General features: G+C 41.8%; 2 protein-coding genes and 2 non-coding genes across 6 annotated transcripts in view; 1 reads left to right on the top strand and 3 right to left on the bottom strand.

The window, feature by feature from the left end:
- The window catches only part of METTL9 (methyltransferase 9, His-X-His N1(pi)-histidine), a 49,449-nt gene that overhangs the window by 1,892 nt on the left and 27,012 nt on the right, over nt 1-20,545 (bottom strand). The gene's annotated exons all lie outside the window — the stretch shown is intronic.
- On the top strand, nt 1,247-13,426 carry IGSF6 (immunoglobulin superfamily member 6). The gene is made up of 6 exons (XM_007987765.3): nt 1,247-1,529; nt 6,445-6,804; nt 9,565-9,671; nt 10,384-10,434; nt 10,829-10,906; nt 13,316-13,426. The coding sequence occupies exons 1-6, from the start codon at nt 1,463-1,465 to the stop codon at nt 13,403-13,405; spliced, it is 753 nt and encodes a 250-aa protein (XP_007985956.1). The 5' UTR covers nt 1,247-1,462; the 3' UTR covers nt 13,406-13,426.
- LOC119621220 (U6 spliceosomal RNA) lies at nt 12,494-12,600 on the bottom strand. Its single transcript, XR_005237790.1, has one exon. It is a non-coding gene; the product is annotated as a U6 spliceosomal RNA (small nuclear RNA).
- On the bottom strand, nt 12,730-12,836 carry LOC119621219 (U6 spliceosomal RNA). Its single transcript, XR_005237789.1, has one exon. It is a non-coding gene; the product is annotated as a U6 spliceosomal RNA (small nuclear RNA).

Here is a 20,545-nt window from a genome sequence, read left to right as displayed (position 1 = left end):
AAAGCCAGATTGCGAATAACTTTCTGTCTTTCTGTTAATGAGAAAATATATCATGAGCAGATGCCAAGGGCACAGACATCATATCATGGTGGAGAGATTTTTCATAATTTTCAGTGGTGCAGATGACGCTCTTCCCATGTCTGGGGAATTGCCTGCCCAGAGTCTGGGAGAGAGGCAAGGCCTGGGAGCTGCTTACCTGGCCTGCCGTGCAGCTGAGGCACTGGCACGCAGCCTGAGCCAGGCACACTTGCCCACGCCCTGGAATGGAGAGCCAGTGACCCAGAGCAGTGGGGATGTGAGCTTCTCCTTCTCTGGGGGTGGAGTAACAGCAGTGAGACCAAGGGGCCGGGGCAGTGGTTAAGGGATGCTGACGAAAGGGCTGATGGCACCTAGTGTTTGGCAGTGGCAGCAGCATCCTCTTCAGACCTGTTTACGGTGTGATTTGAGGCATTCTTCCTGGCTGTGGATCCCATACAAGATTCACCAGCCCTCCCAGTGACTCTAGGAGCTACCTTCAAATGCTTGCATAAATTCCTTTTGTTTAAGTCAGCCTGAGTCTGTTTCTGCTGCCTTACAAAGAAGACCCTTACTGAATCCCTACTAAGCACTGGGGTAGAGGACACGGAGGACAGAGGACCCACATATTTGTTTCTCAACATATTAAAAGGGGGTCTTTGGGCCAGGCACAGTGGCTCACACCTGTAATCCTAACACTTTGGGAGGCGAAGGCAGGGGAATTGCTTGAGGCCAGGACTAGCCTAGACAACACAGAATCTACAAAAAAATAAAAATTGGCCAGGGGTGGTGGTGCACACCTGTAGTCCCAGCTACTCAGGAAGCTGAGGCTGCAATGAGCTGAATCTTGCCACTGCACTCCCACCTGGGTGATAGAGACCCTGTCTCAAAAAAAGGGGGGAAGGCAGGTGTCTTTGAATTCAAAACTGGAGTACAACTAGTTAATAATAGACAATTTATTTCTTCACTGCACTAGAATGTGTTGTTTACTAACTTTTCTCTTGTCTCTACACAAAGCCACTTCTCCTTCTGCTGTGTCTTTGTTCCCAGTAGTTACTGGCCCAGAGTGGCACCCACAGCAGATACCCTGGACAGTGACTGAACTGTTCTGAAAAATCCAAGTATGAATTATCTGTCAAACAATACTCCTTCTTCCTGGGAATATGTGCTACGTGTAAATCAAAATCTCACCCAAAAACATCTAACACCTATGAGGGCTGTAAAATCCATGGAAAAAAATGATATGCACATTTCTAAATGTGCTCCAGGCCAAAATCTCAATGTTAAATGGTGAAGCTGAGTTACAAACCATCCTTGCACAATTTCAAAAAGTTCCTGATTATGGTTCCTTCATAAGAGGTTCCTCTCTTCAGCTCTTCCCTTCTGAAAAAAGAAAGCCAACTTTCCTTTCAAATACACACCCCAGCCCGCCCCGGCACACACAGAAATGGGGACTGTGAGCAGAAGCAACATCGCGCGCCATCTGCAAACCAACCTCATTCTGTTTTGTGTCGGTAAGGTTCTTTTTCTTCTCCTCCTTCATTTTATTTAAATCAATTGCTATTTTTCACCTAATGCATTTATATTTTAAGCTCCTTCAGATTAATTTTTAATGTATAACATTATGGAAACTGCCTAAGGGGATAAGTTTCCCTTTTCCCCTGAGAAATAGATAATAAAAAAACAACTGAGGAAAAGTTTCATATTAACCTTGAAAAGTCTTTTTGCTATTATGCTGCTTTGGAGACAATCTGACCAAACAAAGGACTGAAAATATTCTTAAAATTGTAGGTACATCAACAATTTATCATACAAACTTGATTTGCACATAGAAAGCAATAAACAATTATTTGCTGAATATTTTCAAAGAAAAATTTCTATAAAAATACTTTTCATTTAAGAAAAAGAACTGCCACAATTCCTTATATAGAGAATAGCCATCCCATAATATATGTTTTTAAAATTCTGCCTACCCGTTTTTTTATCTACAAAAGAGAAAGTATTTTCAATGCATCTAATAATCTCAGATTTGCCCACACAATTTGCATTATAGGGCAGGGAAGGGGGGAAACTTCTTAAAATTAATTTTTTCTCATCTGTGAAGAAATACATCAAAATGTTAATGGGAGTTATTTCAGGCAAAAGGACTATGGGTGACTTTTTGCTTCTACTTTTAATAATCTGTTTTTTGCTAATAAGTATATATTACTTTCATAGACTTTTAATTAGCATTATTTTAAAGAAGAATTATTGTCTTTTAGAGATATATTCTGAAAGATATGCAGATAAAATGGATGGAATTTGCTCAAAATAATATGGGAGTGACGGAGTAGGTGGGAGGAGAAAAGAAACAAGATTGGGTCGAAGCCATGTGATGGCAGGGGGCTGACTGTACTACTTTGCTACTTTGATATGTTAGAAATTTGAAATCTAATATCATAAACAAAGCTTTGGGCTGGGCGTGGTGGTTCATGCCTGTTTGGGGGCCAAGGTGGGAGGATCGCTTGAGCCCAGGAGTTCAAGACCAGCATGAACAACATAACGAGACTCCCATTTCTACATAATAAAAAAAATAGCTGGGCGTGATGGCATGCACCTGCAGCCCCACCTACTTGGGAGGCTGAGGCAGGAGGATCACTTGAGCCCAGGAGTTTGAGGCTACAGGGAGCTGTGATCATGTCACTGCACTCCAGCCTGGGCAACATGGCAAGACATTTACTTAGTTCTTACTTACTAGATAGACAGCTTTGTTTAAATGTCAAGAATTAGTTCTCTACTTACTTTCAATATGGTTTGTTTGTTTGTTTTGAGACGGAGCCTCACTCTGTCGCCCAGGCTGGAGTGCAGTGGTGCGATCTTGGCTCACTGCAAGCTCCGCCTCCCAGGTTCACGCCATTCTCCTGCCTCAGCCTCCCGAGTAGCTGGGACTACAGGCGCCCGCTGCCACAACCGGCTAAGTTTTTATATTTTTAGTAGAGACAGGGTTTCACCATGTTAGCCAGGATGGTCTCAATCTCCTGACCTCATGATCCGCCCACCTCGGCCTCCCAAAGTGCTGAGATTACAGGCGTGAGCCACCATGTCCAGCCTCAATATGGTTTTTAAAAATAATAATAATAATCTTTTCATTCCCTCCACAGAGGAAATAAATTTTCAACCTTTTCATTGGATACTGTTTTTAAAAAACAATTCCCAGAATATAAGGCTTCTTAAAAGAAATTGTTCACAGAAGCAGGCTGTGGTGTGACATATCCAAACTTCTCTTTTTTGTTAATAGGTTGCTTAACTGGTAGGGGGAGGGAACCACAGTTTCATCACAAGTCCCCGCTCACATAGGAAATCATTACAGTTGGTTTTCTCCCACACTCAGACTAATTGGGAAGAAGGTGGAAATAAGTAGAGATATGAAATTCCGAAGTTACAATTACCTGTTTTTATCCTATATTACTAGTTTTTAAAGAAAAGTGTTAAAAGTCAGCTACCCGCTCCCCACACCAACCCTTTTTTGTTGTTGTTGTTGTTGTTTTTTGAGACAAGAGTCTCCCTCTTTCACCCAGGCTGGACTGCAGTGGCACAATCTTGGCTCACTGCAACCTCTGACTCCCACATTCAAGCGATTCTTCTGCTTCAGCCTCCCAAGTAGCTGGGATTATAGGCATCCACCATCACAGCTGGCTATTTTTTTGTATTTTTAATAAAGACAGGGTTTTACCATGTTGGCCAGGCTAGTCTCGAACTCCTGACCTCAGGTGATCTGCCCACCTCGGCACTGCAAAGCGCTAGGATTACAGGCGTGAGCCACCACGCCCAGCCTCTATTCCTTTTATAGAGACAGGGTCTCACAATGTTGCCTAGGCTGGAGTGCAGTGGTGCCATCACAGCTCACTGCAGCCTGGAATTCCTGGGCTCAATCAGCTTCCCATCACAGCCTCCTGAGTAGCGGTGACTAATGGCCACACCACCACACCTGGCTCTTTAGCTTCCCTTTTAGAAACACTACCTGATTTGGAAGGCTGAGGCAAGTGGATTGCTTGAGCCCAGGAGTTTAAGACCAGGCTGGCCAACATCGCAAAACCCTGTCTCTACCAAAAATAAAAAAATTAGCCAGGCATGGTGGTGTACACCTGTAGTCTCAGCTACTCCAGAGGCTGCGGTGAGAGGATTGCTTGAGCCCAGGAGATAAAGGTTACAGTAAGCCGAGATCACACCACTGCATTCCAGTTTGGGCGACACAGTGGGACCCTATCTCAAAAATAAAAATGTGTAAATAATGGAATCGTCCACTTTTTAAAAATAATTTTATAAATAAAAATAAAAACATTATCTGAAAGATGACTTGAGACTGAGACAGTGATTAACCTTGTTAAGTTTTGGCAGACCCAATTCCATTTTAAATTTCCACTCAGAATATACTATAAAACGTTTCACTATACTTGTAAGGTGTTTGAGTCTGGGCAGGAGACATGAGGTTGTATATACCAGACTTACAGGGGATCCAATCCCCTTGGCTGGAGATGGAGCTGAGCTGGGCCTCCCGCAGACACGAGGCTCTGAGAAGCTTGCAGGCCTCCTCCAGATGACTGCACCCTCTTGTCTGGTTTGCACTTATCAGGTCACCACAGAGCTCCCAGCTCATCTCACATCGCACAAATACTAAAATATAACATGATGAGAAGAAAGCCAGGCGCAGTGGCTCACACTTGTAATCCCAGCACTTTGGAAGGCCGAGGCAAGTGGGTCGCTTGAGTTTAGAGGTTCAAGATCAGCCTGGGCAACAAGGCAAGACCCGTCTCTACAAAAAATACAAAAATTAGCTGGGCACAGTGCTGCATGGTAGTCCCAGCTACTTTTGAGAAGCTAAGGCAGGAGGTCAGGGTTGCAGTGAGTCATGATTGCGCCACTGCACTCCAGCCTGGGAGACAGAGACTCTGTCTAAACAACAAAAACAAAAACATATGATGAGAAGAGACTCGCATCACAAACGCCATGATTCTAACTTTAATTCCTCTGCTGTTATGAATGGGGATCCATAAGAGAAACGATAAAAGAAAAAAAGCCCCTGTCTGAAAAGTAAGCATCAGTCCACTTGGATGACTTTTCAATTTCATTTACAGTAGCAAAGGACAAACTCACACAAATAGGACCATTTGGGAACATATGACCAGGCGGAAGTCAGACCAAAAACTTGACAAATTCCAATTTGTCTCAACCAATACTATTTTACCTATGGCCTCCCCTGCCGCAAGAAGGGTTTAGGGTGGGTCTTTCCATTTGTGCCCTCCAGTGGCTTTCCAGCTTCACATGCCCGGGATATGAAGGCCAAGGTGGGGGACTCAATCCTCATAACTTGGAAGAGCACCGCATGGTGGACAGTGCACTGGACTGGGTGACTCATCCCAGCTCTGTGAACACCTCGTGGAGAGACATCCACAACCATCTCTCGAACAGCCATCTGACACTGTGGAAACAGTAGCAGTGGCGGCTGCAGCAGCAATCGCTCCCTTGTATTTAATACTTACTATAGCTTAGGCAGGTTAACACTTCTTAGGCATCGTCTTGAATGTCACACTAACTGCATGAGGTCAACAATACTATCCTCATTTGCTAATGAGGAAATTGAGATCCTGAGATTATAATGCTGGGAACAGGCAGAGCTAGGATCTGAACTCAAGTCTGTGCCCTTTATCACAATACTGTTAATTAAATAAGATAAATGCTACAAGGGCCTACAACGCAGCACACACGCCAGGAAGAAACCAAATCTGCTTAGCTATGGCCTGGCGAGCTCATTTGGTCCCTGCTCGGTAATCAAAGACATGGTAGGCTAAGCCAGGGCTGCATTTCCACAGGTGTACAACTTGCCTTTTATCATGTTTCCCAAAGGGACATGAGGCTCACAAAGGAACAATTGTGAATGGCCATGAATTCCTGGCGATCTCAACTCCCACAAAGCACAAACATCGCTGCTGTTCATAGGCTCCATCAGCGGCAGCAGCATTTGTCTGGGGACACAGGTCACCACACTGAGCACCGCACTCTGGGGGGGCCAGGGTGTGGACAAGAAGGTGGGCTGGGAGATTGAGTGACTGGATCGAAGGAAAGCTTGTAAGGAGCAAGAGTCACGGACAGACCCCAAACTTCTGACTCCAATACAGTGCCACCTCTGTGCAGGACTCTGTTCCCCTGAAGCCTCTCTAGGGCTGGCCTCAAGTCAACAGACATCATGTGACCCAGCAAGTCAAGGTCAAAAAACAGGAGTTGGGACAAGTGAGGACCACTGGTGTCTGTTTTTAGTCTTATTTATATTGGGATTAAGGTAAGAAAAATAACAGAATGGCTGGGTTTCCTACCTCAAAAATATAAGTAAAATAAAAGTGCAGACAGTGAGGTGACAGGCCCATTAACCCACTCATCTGCTTCCTCCCGCAGGTGCTGTGGGCGCCTGTACTGTCTCTGTCACACAACCATGGTACCTAGAAGTGGACTACACTCACGAGGCCGTCACCATAAAGTGTACCTTCTCCGCAACCGGATGCCCTTCTGAGCAACCAACACGACTGTGGTTTCGCTACGGGACTCAACAGCCTGAGAACCTGTGCTTGGACGGGTGCAAAAGTGAGGCAGACAAGTTCACAGTGAGGGAAGCCTTCATGGAAAACCAAGTTTCCCTCACTGTAAACAGAGTGACTGCAAACGACAGTGCAATTTACATCTGTGGAATAGCATTCCCCAGTGTGCCGGAAGCGAGAGCTAAGCAGACGGGAGGAGGGACCACACTGGTGGTAAGAGGTCAGTCAGCGAGGCTTTATTTCAGTGCATCACTGCATCTCGTTCAGGCCTGTAAAACCATTACCTCACTCACATGCAGAAATCAGGAGATAAATTTGCTATGTTAATACTCTAGTCAGTGAAGGGTGTGATCTGAGCACAAGTCATCATGAGGTTTGGACTAAAGAACTACTCCAACGGGCTGAGTATGGTGGTTCACACCTGTAATCCCGGCACTTTGGGAGGCTGAGGCAGGCAAAATCACTTGAGGTCAGGAGTTCAAGACCAGCCTGGTCAACATGGTAAAACCCCATCTCTACTCAAAATACAGAACTTAGCTGAGTGTGGTGGCGGGCACCTGTAGTCCCAGCTACTTGGGAGGCTGAGGCAGGAGAATTGCTTGTAACCCAGGAGGCGAAGGCTGCAGTGAGCCAAGATCGCACTACTGCACTCCAGCCTGGGCGACAGAGCAAGACTCTGTCTCAGAAAAACAAAACCAAAGAACTACTCCAATCTATCTCAAACATCCACTAACACAAAGTCAGTGATTTGCTGGGTGCTCCATTCTCTCTCCATAGTGGCAGCTGACCGGCCATGTTCATCCCTTTTGTGTATCACAGTGATTTAGTGTAAAGTACCATGTCCAAAGGGAAGCTTGTGGTGAGTAACTATCAGCTTTCTCAGGAACTAGTCTGGTAATGCACCACCTAGAACAAAGCACTAGAGAAGTGTTGAAGATCAATAAATTGGACCCAGAGAAACTATGCAACATGGAAAATAAGCACAGATTGGGAAGGAAGCTACTAAGGGATCCCTGACCCTTCCCATTCCGCCTGGTCATCAGTGAACGGAAAGTCATCAGTGAACAGAACTCTCACTTCCTGAGATTTGATAAAACCCATGACAATTCCTCACCCGAGCAAGGACATCAAACATAGCTAAATCCTATCAGTAATTTCACCAAGTCATTCCCTTGAGTAGACTGAGATTAAGAAATTTCCAAGAAAAAAAAAGGGGGGAATTTCAGAGAAAAAGCTTTACATGATTCTGAAAGAAAAAAGAGAACAACAGCAATTCCTCACCTTACTGGGGTCTCTTCCCGTAGGAAGGACCCTGGTACGATGAGCACTGAGATTGTTAAAACATGAACTCAAAATCGACCAGCCCTTTGATTTCAAAATAGGACTCTGAGGAAGGTGAATCATCCAGTATTATAATCCCTGCTTTTAAACTACTAGGGTTCTAACGGGCTTTTGATATTCAAATGTCATTTAACCTTAGTTTATTCTCAGCTGTCAGCTAAATTATAAACAAGTTAAGGCACATAAAGCATTTTTAATAGTGCCTGACATATAGCAAATAATAAATGTTAGCTACTGATATGAAAACACACACAGCTTTAGAGATTGGTATGTCTCACTGCATTAGCCTTCTAAAAACATGTTAGTCAAAAGGAAAAATGGCTTGTAAAAAGATGAAGATCTCAAAACTGCAAGGCTTATATAAAGTGAAGTGAAAGTGAAAGGCAGAATTGAAAGTGTTAAGGCAGACATGGCAACTTCCTGTCTTTTCTACAGAGCTCTTAATTTAGCACTGAAGCTTTTTTATTTAAGTTATATAGATGTGGTTAATTTGTTAGTTTCACAAAAAAAAAAAATGCATGCTGCATAAATTGCATTCACAGGATAAGCATCTGTGGGAACTTTTTTTTTTTTTTTTTAAAGACAAGAGTCTTGCTCTGTCGCCCAGGCTGGACTGCAGTGGCATGATCTCAGCTCACTGCAACCAACCTCCACCTTCCAGGTTCAAGTGATTCTCCTGCCTCAACCTCCTGAGTAGCTGGGATTACAGGCATGTGCCACCATGCCCAGCTAATTTTTGTATTTTTAGTAGAGATGGGGTTTCACCATGTTGGCCAGGCTGGTCTCAAACTCCTGACCTCAAGTGATCTGCCCGCCTCGGCCTCCCAAAGTGCTGGGATTACAGGCGTGAGTAATCACGCCCAAGCTCTTCTATGAGATATTTAGTAGGAAAGTACAGGCTATTCAGACATTAAGTACAAATCTAATTATATTTTGTACTCCAAATAGTCAGGTAATTGGAGACATGGTATGTTACTTAATCCCCTACCCAGAGCACAAGACAATTTCTGCAAGGACAGAGAAATTCCGAATGTGAAAATGGATTCAATAACTCTATTTCCAGAATTTTATCATAAAGAAAAGAAGAGCACATTCGGCAAAAGTGCCTGTCTTTCAAGCACGCAGTGAGCACTGCGCTCCTCAATGTATGGCCTTCCCAAGTTCTTTCACAGATGGACTCTTCAGCTATGTGTACCAGTTCCATGGTTATAAATATCATCCTTAACAAATACATGTGAAAGTATCTTAACCACATAGGCAGGCTCTTGATGATGCTGGTAAACCATTTCTACCAAAAGAGATTTTAGATGCCCTTGAACAAACTGTCTGGAAATGTTTATCTAACTTTGAATAATCCTTTATCTAAAAAGTGATGCTCAGCAATACGACAAATGGTTGGTTGAATTTTTTTAATTTTTAAAAACAAGTAACATTTTTAGTTTAACATATTTAAAGAACTGATGAACTGGCTTTAACTATCACATACTTGAGTACCTTTTGAGATCTAGTTTATGAATAGGCAAGCAGAGTAAGTTCACGTTCCACCTCTAACATGCTGTGTCAAGGATACTTTATACTAACGTATTTGAAAAAACAGGCTTTAATAGTGACTGTGTTTCTTTCTGTTTTTGTAATTAAGAAATTAAGCTGCTCAGCAAGGAACTGTGGAGCTTCCTGACAGCTCTTGTATCACTGCTCTCTGTCTATGTGACCGGTGTATGCGTGGCCTTCATACTCCTCTCCAAAGTAAGTCAAATCTTCTTGCATGCAATGTCCCTATATCCTTGAATATTATCAAAAGAAAAATAATTTCCACCTCTCCACAAGTTACGGGCCTCAGCAAGAGCTCCCTAATTAATATTTTCCTGTGCACCTGCAGGGACCACCACCTGCAGAAAACACCACCTGCAGAAGAGGTCTTTCGAAGAAGGCATCATACACTCTCATCACTGAAATTATTAGCCAGAGGACACAATTTGCAGTGTTTTCTCTTTAAAGCCCAGTAACATGGGATTAAGAAGAGAGCCATCCACTATGCTATCTTTCTGCTGTAGGGGTGAGGTGTGGGCAGGTGGGGGGTAAGATATTACTGTTATCTACGAAAGCTTTAAGAACAGCCTTTAAGAACAAAAATGGGTTGATGAAGAGACTAAAAGCCGCCTTAAAATCTTCAAAAAGGGCTAAAGTTATTGAGAAAGAAAACCTTTTGGCTATGCGTATAAGAAGGGAGATATATACCATTATGTTAGGATTACTATAAATCCTACAATCAACATCAGTTTGTTCAATTAGTTTTTAATGGCATAAAAGCATCTCGGAAATGATGTAAAAATTATTAACTCTTATTGTATATCATTTAAATATTAAATTAGTTTAATCTTATTAGGACATGTGATATCTGCCACCATTGTCATGAGTACATAAAATGTTTCACAGACTTTCCTTCTCTTCTTGGCAGTCAAAATCCAACCCTCTAAGAAACAAAGAAATAAAAGAAGACTCACAAAAGGTACAGACCAACACTTGCAAAATATTTTTTAAATTGTGGCTGGTTGTAACTATTTCAAAACTGAAATATTTTTAGTTTTTAAATATTTAAATGTTAAGTTTAAACAGAGTATCAAGGTAATTTTCAACTATAGATACTGTTTCCTATTGTTGAGAAAGTCAATGACAAAATAATCTCAAGGGGTAAACTGTGACTTAAATTGGACAGTTCCCAACCATAAATTCCATTTAAAGTTCTCAAATACAAAAGAGTTAACGGTAGGCATAGATGGGTTGGGGGAGGCAGTAGTTTTTGAGACCGGTGGCAATAAAGCAAGAAAAGTTCTGATGATGTGTAGTTATCATCGATTATATTCCCAAAGGAGAGATTTTTTTTTTCTCGTTTGTCTTTATAGAAGAGTGTTCGGCGTATTTTTCAGGAAATTGCTCAAGAACTATACCATAAGAGACATGTGGAAACAAACCAACGATCTGTAAGTGTAAAATGTCAAAAAAAAAAAAAAAAAAAAGTAAATACAGATATAAAGCATGTTTGAAAAAACTAAGCTGCCAAGGAGCTGTCAATAACCATGTTTTCCTTCAGAAGAGTCTGAAAGAGAACTTTCTTTTTTTTTTTTTTTTGTTTGAGACGGAGTCTCGCTCTGTTGCCCAGGCTGGAGTGCAGTGGCCGGATCTCAGATCACTTCAAGCTCTGCCTCCCGGGTTTACGCCATTCTCTTGCCTCAGCCTCCCGAGTAGCTGGACTACAGGCGCCCGCCACCTCGCCTGCCTAGTTTTTTTTGTATTTTTTTAGTAGAGACGGGATTTCACCGGGTTAGCCAGGATGGTCTCGATCTCCTGACCTCGTGATCCGCCCGTCTCGGCCTCCCAATGAAAGAGAACTTTCACATGAAATGCATTTTTATATAGAACCTGTTTTAATAAATACATAACAAAAGATATCTGATACAATATTAAATAGCCCCAGGCTGGCTTCTTAGTGACATGGAAACTTTCAGAAACACATTGGACACCAGCAATGTTCTCAATACAGACAATGATGCTTTAAAAGGACAGATTAAAAGCTACTCTGTACGGTATCCTGCATGCAGTGGTGGGCATTCAGTAGATACTGCAAACGTTTGTGGGTCAAATTATGAAAAAAATTACTTATTACTTATAAGGTGAAAATAAATTTACATTAGAAAAGATGCAGCTAATGATACTAAAAAATGAGTATTTCTCCAGTGTCTGGAGTTGAACTGAAAAGAAGAATATATCTATACTTATAACACATCCTGAAAGTATTTTTCCTTTTTTTTTTTTTTTTTCTTTCTGAGACAGAGTCTCACTCTGTCACCCAGGCTGAAGCGCAGTGGTGCAATCTTGGCTCACTGCAAGCTCCGCCTCCCAGGTTCACACCATTCCCCTGCCTCAGCCTCCCAAGTGAGTAGTTGGGACTGCAGGCGCCCGCCACTACGCCTGGCTAATTTTTTGTATTTTTTAGTAGAGACAGGGTTTCACCGTGTTAGCCAGGATGGTCTCGATATTCTGACCTCATGATCCGCCCGCCTAGGCCTCCCAAAGTGCTGGGATTACAGGCGTGAGCCACTGCGCCAGGTCGAAAGTATTTCTTTAAAGTCTTATATACAGGTTCTACAAACGAAATGTTATCTTAATTCCAGTAGAACAGATACTTTGTTTCCATGATGCATGATGAAATAGCTCAAATAAGCTAAAATGTATACAAAATAAGGTTAATTTATTTTTATTTTTATTTATTTATGGAGTCTAGCTCTGCCTCCCAGGATGGAGTGCAGTGGCGCCATCTCTGCTCACTGTAAGCTCTGCCTCCCGGGTTCATGCCATTCTGCTGCCTCAGCCTCCCAAGTAGCTGGGACCACAGGCGCCCGCCACCACGCCCGGCTGATTTTTTGTATTTTTAGTAGAGATGGGGTTTCACTGTGTTAGCCAGGATGGCCTCGATCTCCTGACCTCATGATTCCCCCGCCTCCGCCTCCCAAAGTGCTGGGATTACAGGCGTGAGCCACCGCGGCCAGCCTATTTTTATTTATTTTTTAAAATTTATGGAATGCTTCACAAATTTACGTGTCATCTGTGTGCAAGAGCCATGCTAATCTTCTCTGTATCATTCCAATTTTAGTGTATGTGCTGCCAAAGCGAGCACAAAATAAGCTGAACTGATACACTAGTAAAGATATTTTCCTCTTAAACAGCAGCCAAGAGGGCAAATGCATCAGGAGACTGAAATAAGGCGACTTTAAGTCCAACTTTTACTTTAATTTTTTTCTTTTTAAAAAATATGGAATGCTTCACGAATTTGTATGTCACCCTTGCCCAGGGGCCATGCTAATCTTCTCTATATTGTTCCAATTGTAGTGTATGTGCTGCCAAAGCAAGCGCTAAAAATCTAACTTTTACAAAGGATTTCTGCCAAGGAAAGAATATCGTCTTAAGTAGTCGTTTCATCCTCCAGTGTGTATATGAATACATAAAGATGATAGGTGGTCTAATTACTAAGATGCCATGCTGAGTAATTATAAATCATTTTTCTTTCTGAGGCTGGGATATGTTTTCAACAACAAGGCCAAGGTATGTGGCCTGAAAGCAGTCTTAGAAGTGAGAATTGTAAAGCTCCCAGCCAGGATGTTGACAATAGCATCCAACCAAAAAAAAAAAAAAAAAAAAAAAACAAAGATTTTTCAGTTCCCACATCCTACTCTATATACGGATGGGGAAATGGCAACCTGGCCTTTAAGATTACTGTATGGGCACTTAGGACCCAGAATCCAAGATGGCCCAATGGTTTGCATGTTCCTTGGCAGGTGGCTTCATTGGTTACATAACCTTAAATATGGCTTTCTATTTCTTTATTATTGTAGGAGAAAGACAACACCACTTATGAAAACAGAAGAGTACTTTCCAACTATGAAAGACCACAGAAACGTTTTAATTTTCAGTTAAGTCACTGAAAATCCAACTCCAGGAACTATGGCAGTGTTAATGAACATATATCATCAGGTCTTAAAAAAAATAAAGGTAAACAGAAAAGACAACTGGCTACAAAGAAGGATGCCAGAATGTAAGGAAACTATAACTAACAGTCATTATCAAAATACCAAAACCCAACAAAATACAACTGAAAAATACCTTCCAAATTTGCCAAGGGAAAAAAAAAAATTCTATTTTAAACATGTATCCTGAGTTTGCTTTATTCAACATGAGATGTGTGATGACTGCCATCCTGAAAATCTGAAGCCAAACCATATGCCTCAGTCTTGAGTGGAAGAATCACCTTTATGGTTTGTGGAAATCTTGGGACAATCAAAATAAGTTGAGAGGGAGCAACGTGACAAAATTTGAGTTAGAGACATTCATTTTGAAAAGCACCTTAGTGAAAGTTATTCCCTCTGATGTTGTAATGGGGCAATGGGGTAACGCACATTTGCCTGCCAGGATATGGAACATCATGCTACCAGCAAAAGGAGAATAGAATAGTGGTTGCAGTAAGACCATAAAAGCCAAAATACAGAAAATCCAAAGTTGAAGGTTAAACAGAGGAAACTTCAGAACAAATAAGCCACAACTGACTCTAGATGTCAGTGTTGTGCCAAATAACAGCACCAGGGAAGATGTGGGTAACACATCTACTTTACAAGCACGTTTGTAATACTGATTTTTTTTTCTTTTGTTTTTTTTTTTTGAGACAGAGTCTCGTTCTGTTGCCCAGGCTGGAGTGCAGTGGTGCGATCCGGCTCACTACAACCTACACCTCCCAGGTTCATGCCATTCTTCTGCCTCAGTTTCCCAAGTAGCTGGGATTACAGGTGCATGCCACCATGCCCAGCTAATTTTTTTTCTTGTATTTTTAGTAGAGATGGGGTTTCACCATGTTGGCCTGGCTGGTCTCAAACTCCTGACCTCAAATGATCTGCCCGCCTTGGCCTCCCAAAGTGGTGGGATTACAGGTGTGAGCCACTGCACCCAGCCTATAATACTGATTTTTAACCAATTTAGGAGGGAAATGTCAGATAGGATTCATGGTACAGCAAGGATATTTATGGAATTCATTACCACTTCACTAAGAAAACATGACATAAATTGTCCTTTGAAAGCTATTTTGGTATAAAAAAATCTAAAGTGCCCATAAGTATGCATTCATTATTAGACACAAATTACAACCTTACAACCTACCGTGTTTATTTCATTAAAGTGTTTCTTTTAAACTGGTATTGCCTAAGGTGTATTCTTTATAAAACTTTGAATTTTAAAATAAGATGCCTTTGAAAGTGTTTTTGCATTGATGGTTTAAATCAGTGGTATCAAACTTTCCTGGATCGTATGTGCCCAGAAAAATGGGCAGGGGAAAGGAGGCAGCATGGAACCTCATTTTTTTATGTGTATCTGTGTATATATGTGAGTGCACACGTGTATATGTGTGGGGTTACATGTGTTTTGTATACAGTATATGCGTGAATATGTACGTTTGTACCTTATACACAAAAACAGAAATTAAACAATGGCATAAGCAGCAATATAAATAAAAAATGCTAACATTTTCCTGCCATATTCCAAAATAAACTGTCTTGTGTACTCTGCAGTGTATACTTCCCCGCTCTGAGACCACTAGCTCAGGTAAAGTAATAAGCTTCTAAGCCAGACTGCAAAAAAGGGCAAGCACTAATACCATCAAAATGAACAGAAGTGTTGAATTCAATCATTTACTTTTAATTTCTGGGAAGCATTACATTTTGGTACTGAATTTCAGGGCTGAAAATACACTGTTCATTGTGTAACTAACCAGGAGACAAAATCCCTAAGATAAACTAGTATTTGACTCACAATATGCCTTTCCCATGTAAGCAAGGACCATGTTTCAAAGATTGATTTTGAAGCTGAAATATGAAATATACTTTTGCAAAGAGTTCCATTCCTCTAGGTCATATGTAAGAATATCTGGTGTATACACAGTATTCATTCATTTATTCATCTATCCCACCAACAGTATTTATTTTCAAACTTCAAAACAAGTTTTATTTGGGAAATTCCTTATTTTGTTAAAGCTACAAGCAAGTTTCTTTCCAAATTACACTTCTAGAGATCTAGCAGTTTCAGAGATCTCAGTGTTCAAAAGTATATTTCGAAATTAACAAGAAAACCAAACCCACACCAAAAGGAAATAGCTTTCAGATTAGTTTGGAATGTACAGTCATTGATTTCAGGTGCCAACAATATTTACTGAGTGCTACACTACACAATCAAAGGCCTCTTTTGCAACCTATCCTTGGGTCATACTGAACTTGCTCCACCCCCACACAAACCTTATTCACACTTTCATGCTTTTGCACATGCCGTTCCCCTCAGCCTGGTAAAATGCTTCAGACTACAAACACAGCTCACCTCAACATGAAACCTTCCCTAACTCACCCAGAGGCTAACAGATCTTTTCGTCTCTAATTCTTCAGTACTTACTTTGACATATTTCTTACCACAATTTCCTGCCATTATCTGTTGATATCTATATTCTGTACTATTCTGTGTTTTAAGAACGAAAGCATGATTCTCATTTATCTCTGTATTTCCACTTGGTACACAGTAGGCCTTCAAATGCCCTTCTATAAATGCAATTGAACAATGTTGCTACAGAAAAATGTTCCTTCAGCATTTAAATTGAAATATGTGGCATACGTCAGTCCCTCACCATGAAGCTTCACCCCTTTCCATAAAGACCATTCAACAAACCCCAACAGTATTAATTGTCCTGCTATCTGAGCATCCAGAAACATTTTCACTGAAAAGGATTAAGCTGTAACTTTTTTTTTTTTCTTCTTGAGGAGTTTCACTCTTGATGCGCAGGCTGGAGTACAATGACGTGATCTCGGCTCAATGCAACCTCTGCCTCCAGGGTTCAAGTGATTCTCCTGCCTCAGTCTCCTGAGTAGCTGGGATTACAGGTGCACGCCACCACACCTGGCTACTTTTTCTATTTTTAGTAGAGATGGGGTTTCACTATGTTGGGCAGGCTGGTCTTGAACCCCTGACCTCAGGTGATCTGCCCACCTTGGCTTCCCAAAGGGCTAGGATTACAAGCATAAGCCACCACACCCAGCCTAAACTGTAACTTTCTGTTTAGATTTGAGTTTCCCATGACAATGAAAAAAGAATTAATACTGAAACAACTTGTTTTAGTTTGAGCTACAAAAACAAATTACCATAGACTGAGTGGCTTATGAATAACAGAAATTTATTTCTCACAGTTCCGGAGGCTGGAAGTCTGAGATCAGGGTGCCAGCATCGTTGAGTTCTGGTGAGGACCCTCTTTCTAGGGTACAGGCTGCTGACCTCGTGTTGTATCCTTGCATGGCAGAAGGCAGAGAGACGCAAGGTCTCTCAGAACGCTTAAAAGGGCATTCATCCCATTCAGGAGGGCTCTGCTCTCATAATCTCATCTAATCCTAATCACCTCCCAAAGACCCCACGTCCTACTACCATCACGTTGGGGGGTGGGAGCCTCAACATATATATCTGTTGATATATATATCAACAAACACACAGTCTATAGCACAACTTTAAGAGGGAAATGTAATCACAGCACTTTGGGAGGCTGAGGCGGGGGCATCACTTGAGGTCAGGAGTTCAAGACCAGCCTGGCCAACATAGCGAAACCCTGTCTTTACTAAAACTACAAAAATTAGCCTGGCGTGGTGGCACACATCTATAATCCCAGCTATTCCACAGGCTGAGGCAGGAAAATTGCTTGAACCCAGGAGGCGGAAGTTGCAGCGAGTAAGCCAAGATCGTGCCACCGCATTCCAGCCTCAGTGACAGAGTGAGACTCCATCTCAAAATCAAACAAACAATCAAACAACACAACCATCTCCAGCCAAACAACAGCAACTTCAAATTAAAAAAAAAAAAAAAAAGGCCGGGCGCGGTGGCTCAAGCCTGTAATCTCAGCACTTTGGGAGGCCGAGACGGGCGGATCACGAGGTCAGGAGATCGAGACCATCCTGGTTAACACGGTGAAACCCTGTCTCTACTAAAAAATACAAAAAACTAGCCGGGCGAGGTGGCGGGCGCCTGTAGTCCCAGCTACTCGGGAGGCTGAGGCAGGAGAATGGCATAAACCCGGGAGGCGGAGCTTGCAGTGAGCTGAGATCCGGCCACTGCACTCCAGCCTGGGCGACACAGCGAGACTCTGTCTCAAAAAAAAAAAAAAAAAAAAAATTAGCATCGTAAAGTAGAAATATTTTCATTAAAGTTAGAAACAAGGCCAGGTGCAGTAGCTCACACCTATAATCCCAACACTTTGGGAGGCCAAGGCAGGCCAATCACTTAATCCCAGGAGTTCAAGACCAGCCTGGGCAACACCGCCAGACCTCCTCTCTACCAAAAAAATACAAAAGTTAGATGGGTGTGGTGGCATGCACCTGTAGTCCCACCTACTCAGGAGGCTGAGGTGGGAGAATAGCTTGAGCCCAGGAGGTCAAGGCTGCAGTGAGCTATGATAGCACCACTGCACTCCAGTCTGGGCAACAGGGCGAGTCCCTGTCAGAAAAGAAAGAAAAAGAAAAAGAAAAGAAAAAAAAGAAAAAGAAAAAAGAGGGGAGGGGAGGGTGTTTTGTTTTTAAACATTACAAAGCAAATTGCTATCTAGAGACCTCCTCTAGTAAAGTTATACATCTAGTGGTGTGCTGGTAAATGTGTAACTACCAGTTTGGAGAAGAAAAAGGCTATTTGCAGTGTTTGCCAATTTTTACAATGTAAATACTCCCATAATGGTCAATTTCAATAATGGCCATGTTTAACAACCAGTTCACTAAATTCCTACCAAAACAACAATCAGCTCTCATGAACCAGTCCAAGCCAGCTCCGGCATCTACAGCTTACATCTGGACAACCATGTGGAGACATATGTGCTGGTAAGAACTACTTTCCTAGATACATTTAAGTGGAAAAAGGCAACAGAAGTATTTACAATTGGGTACTGTCTGTATAAACAACTTTTTAAATGTACATACATACTTATATTTGCATAGATTATCTTTTAAAGAATATTAAAGAAACCTGAACAAGATGTGGAACTGGACTGAATGAGAAACTTTTTTGTTGTTGTTGTTGTTTGAGACGGAGTCTGGCTCTGTCACCTATGCTGGAGTCCAGTGGCGCAATCTCGGCTCACTGCAAGCTTCGCCTCCTGTGTTCACGCCATTCTCCCGCCTCAGCCTCCCGAGTAGCCGGGAGTATAGGCGCCGGACACCGCACCCGACACCACGTCCAGCTAATTTTGTTTTTGTATTTTTAGTAGAGACGGGATTTCACCGTGTTAGCCACAATCGTCTTGATCTCCTGCCCTCGTGATCCGCCTGCCTTGGCCTCCCAAAGTGCTGGGATTACAGGCGTGAGCCACTGCGCACAGCCGAGAAACTTTTTATTGTAAACCCTCTAGTAAGTTGTTTAAGCTATTTTTTTAAATTACTGAATTACTTTTTAATAAAAATTACATTTTTGAAAAAGTAAACACCATTAAATTTTTATTTTTATAATATAATTATCCTTTTCTTGACTACATATCTTTCCTTCTTTGGGGGGTTACTTAAAATAATTCTCACTATATTCAATAACCCCTAGCCAAAACTGGGTCAGTAAGCCAAATAAACTGAAATTAGAATTTTTTTTCATTTTACTTTTTTTCAAAAAGCAAAACTGCTGTGGTTCAACTTCAAGTCATTTAACAAAACAATTATATAAGTAATCATTTCACCTACAACTACTTTTAGTTAAAAAAAATAAATTAAGGCAGGTATGCAAAGCACACTCAGATATCTTCCAACAGTCCAGCATTCATAAATCTACACAGCAAGACCATTTTGCACCTCCCAGTCCTCACGGTTTCACATGGAAATCATCAAGATCTAGTGACTCAGAGAAAAAAAGCAATAATAGAGTGCTGTGGCGCGTCTGCAAAATTTACAGGTCACTAAAAGTCACCTATAGCAACAAGGCTTCTTGTCTCAGGTCTGCAGTGTGTCACATGCCAGACTCCTTAGACTCAACAGGCAGCTCTGCACATCCACAATCAAGGAGCTTGTTTTCCACCCTTCGTGGAGACTGCCCTCTTGTCTAGCTTGACTTCCTCTCCATTTTTAGCATCAGACACACAAGGAAATAAAATTCGTGGTTAGATTGATGTTTCTTCCCCCTGCTCTTTCACCTCCTGCTATGCCAGGAAGTAGCATTAAAGTTCTATCATGTGGTTGTCCAACAGGACACAGGAACGCAGGACCTTCCAACCTGATGACTAGTGAGTGCAGTGTAGAGAGCTGGAGCTGAGGCTTAATTACACAGGGAGTAGTAGCACTGAAGTAAGATCAGGTTGCTGAATCACAAAGGAGGACAATTTGCAACATATAGATGATATATGTACACTCACATTTAAAAGCATTTTTTGTTTACCATGACAAGCCACTCAACAACAGGAACATAAAATGGAGATCTAAGATGGGAAACGGGAGATTTGTTCTCTCTGTTCTTTTCTACACCCTTCTATATAGAAAGAATTCCCCATTTTCCCCATTATCAACACAAATCTGAAACCATTTGGTAAATATTAAGACAAGAATTAAATCTGAAGGCAGTAAGATCTGGGGAGAAAAAATAACAAACAAGAAATTAAATTAATTTGTGACACCACAAATCCACACAGAATCCAATGGTTATAAGAAACAAGGGCATTATTCCTTAAGACACAGATTTTCATGATATTTGATGATGACGACATTTGCAAAATAGTAATAGATTTCTTCAAAATGTCTGTGAGCTCTTAAGAGTTTCTGAAGTCAAGGTCAATTGAGGCAATAAAATAGAAAATCTAAAGATTTTTCAGCCGGGCATGGTGGCTCACACCTGTAATCTCAGCATTTTGGGAGGCAGAGGCGGGAGGATCACCTGAGATCAGGAGTTAAGAGACCAGCCTGGTCAACATGGCAAAATCCCATCTCTACTGAAAATACAAAAGTTAGCCAGGCATAGTGGCATGTGCCTATAGTCCCAGTTACTTGGGACTCAGGAGGCTGAGGAAGGAGAATTGCTTGAACCCATGAGGTGGAAGT

This window comes from Chlorocebus sabaeus, chromosome 5 (genome assembly GCF_047675955.1).
Source record: "Chlorocebus sabaeus isolate Y175 chromosome 5, mChlSab1.0.hap1, whole genome shotgun sequence".
Lineage (NCBI taxonomy): Eukaryota > Metazoa > Chordata > Mammalia > Primates > Cercopithecidae > Chlorocebus > Chlorocebus sabaeus.
This window is presented reverse-complemented; position numbering and strand designations above follow the sequence as displayed.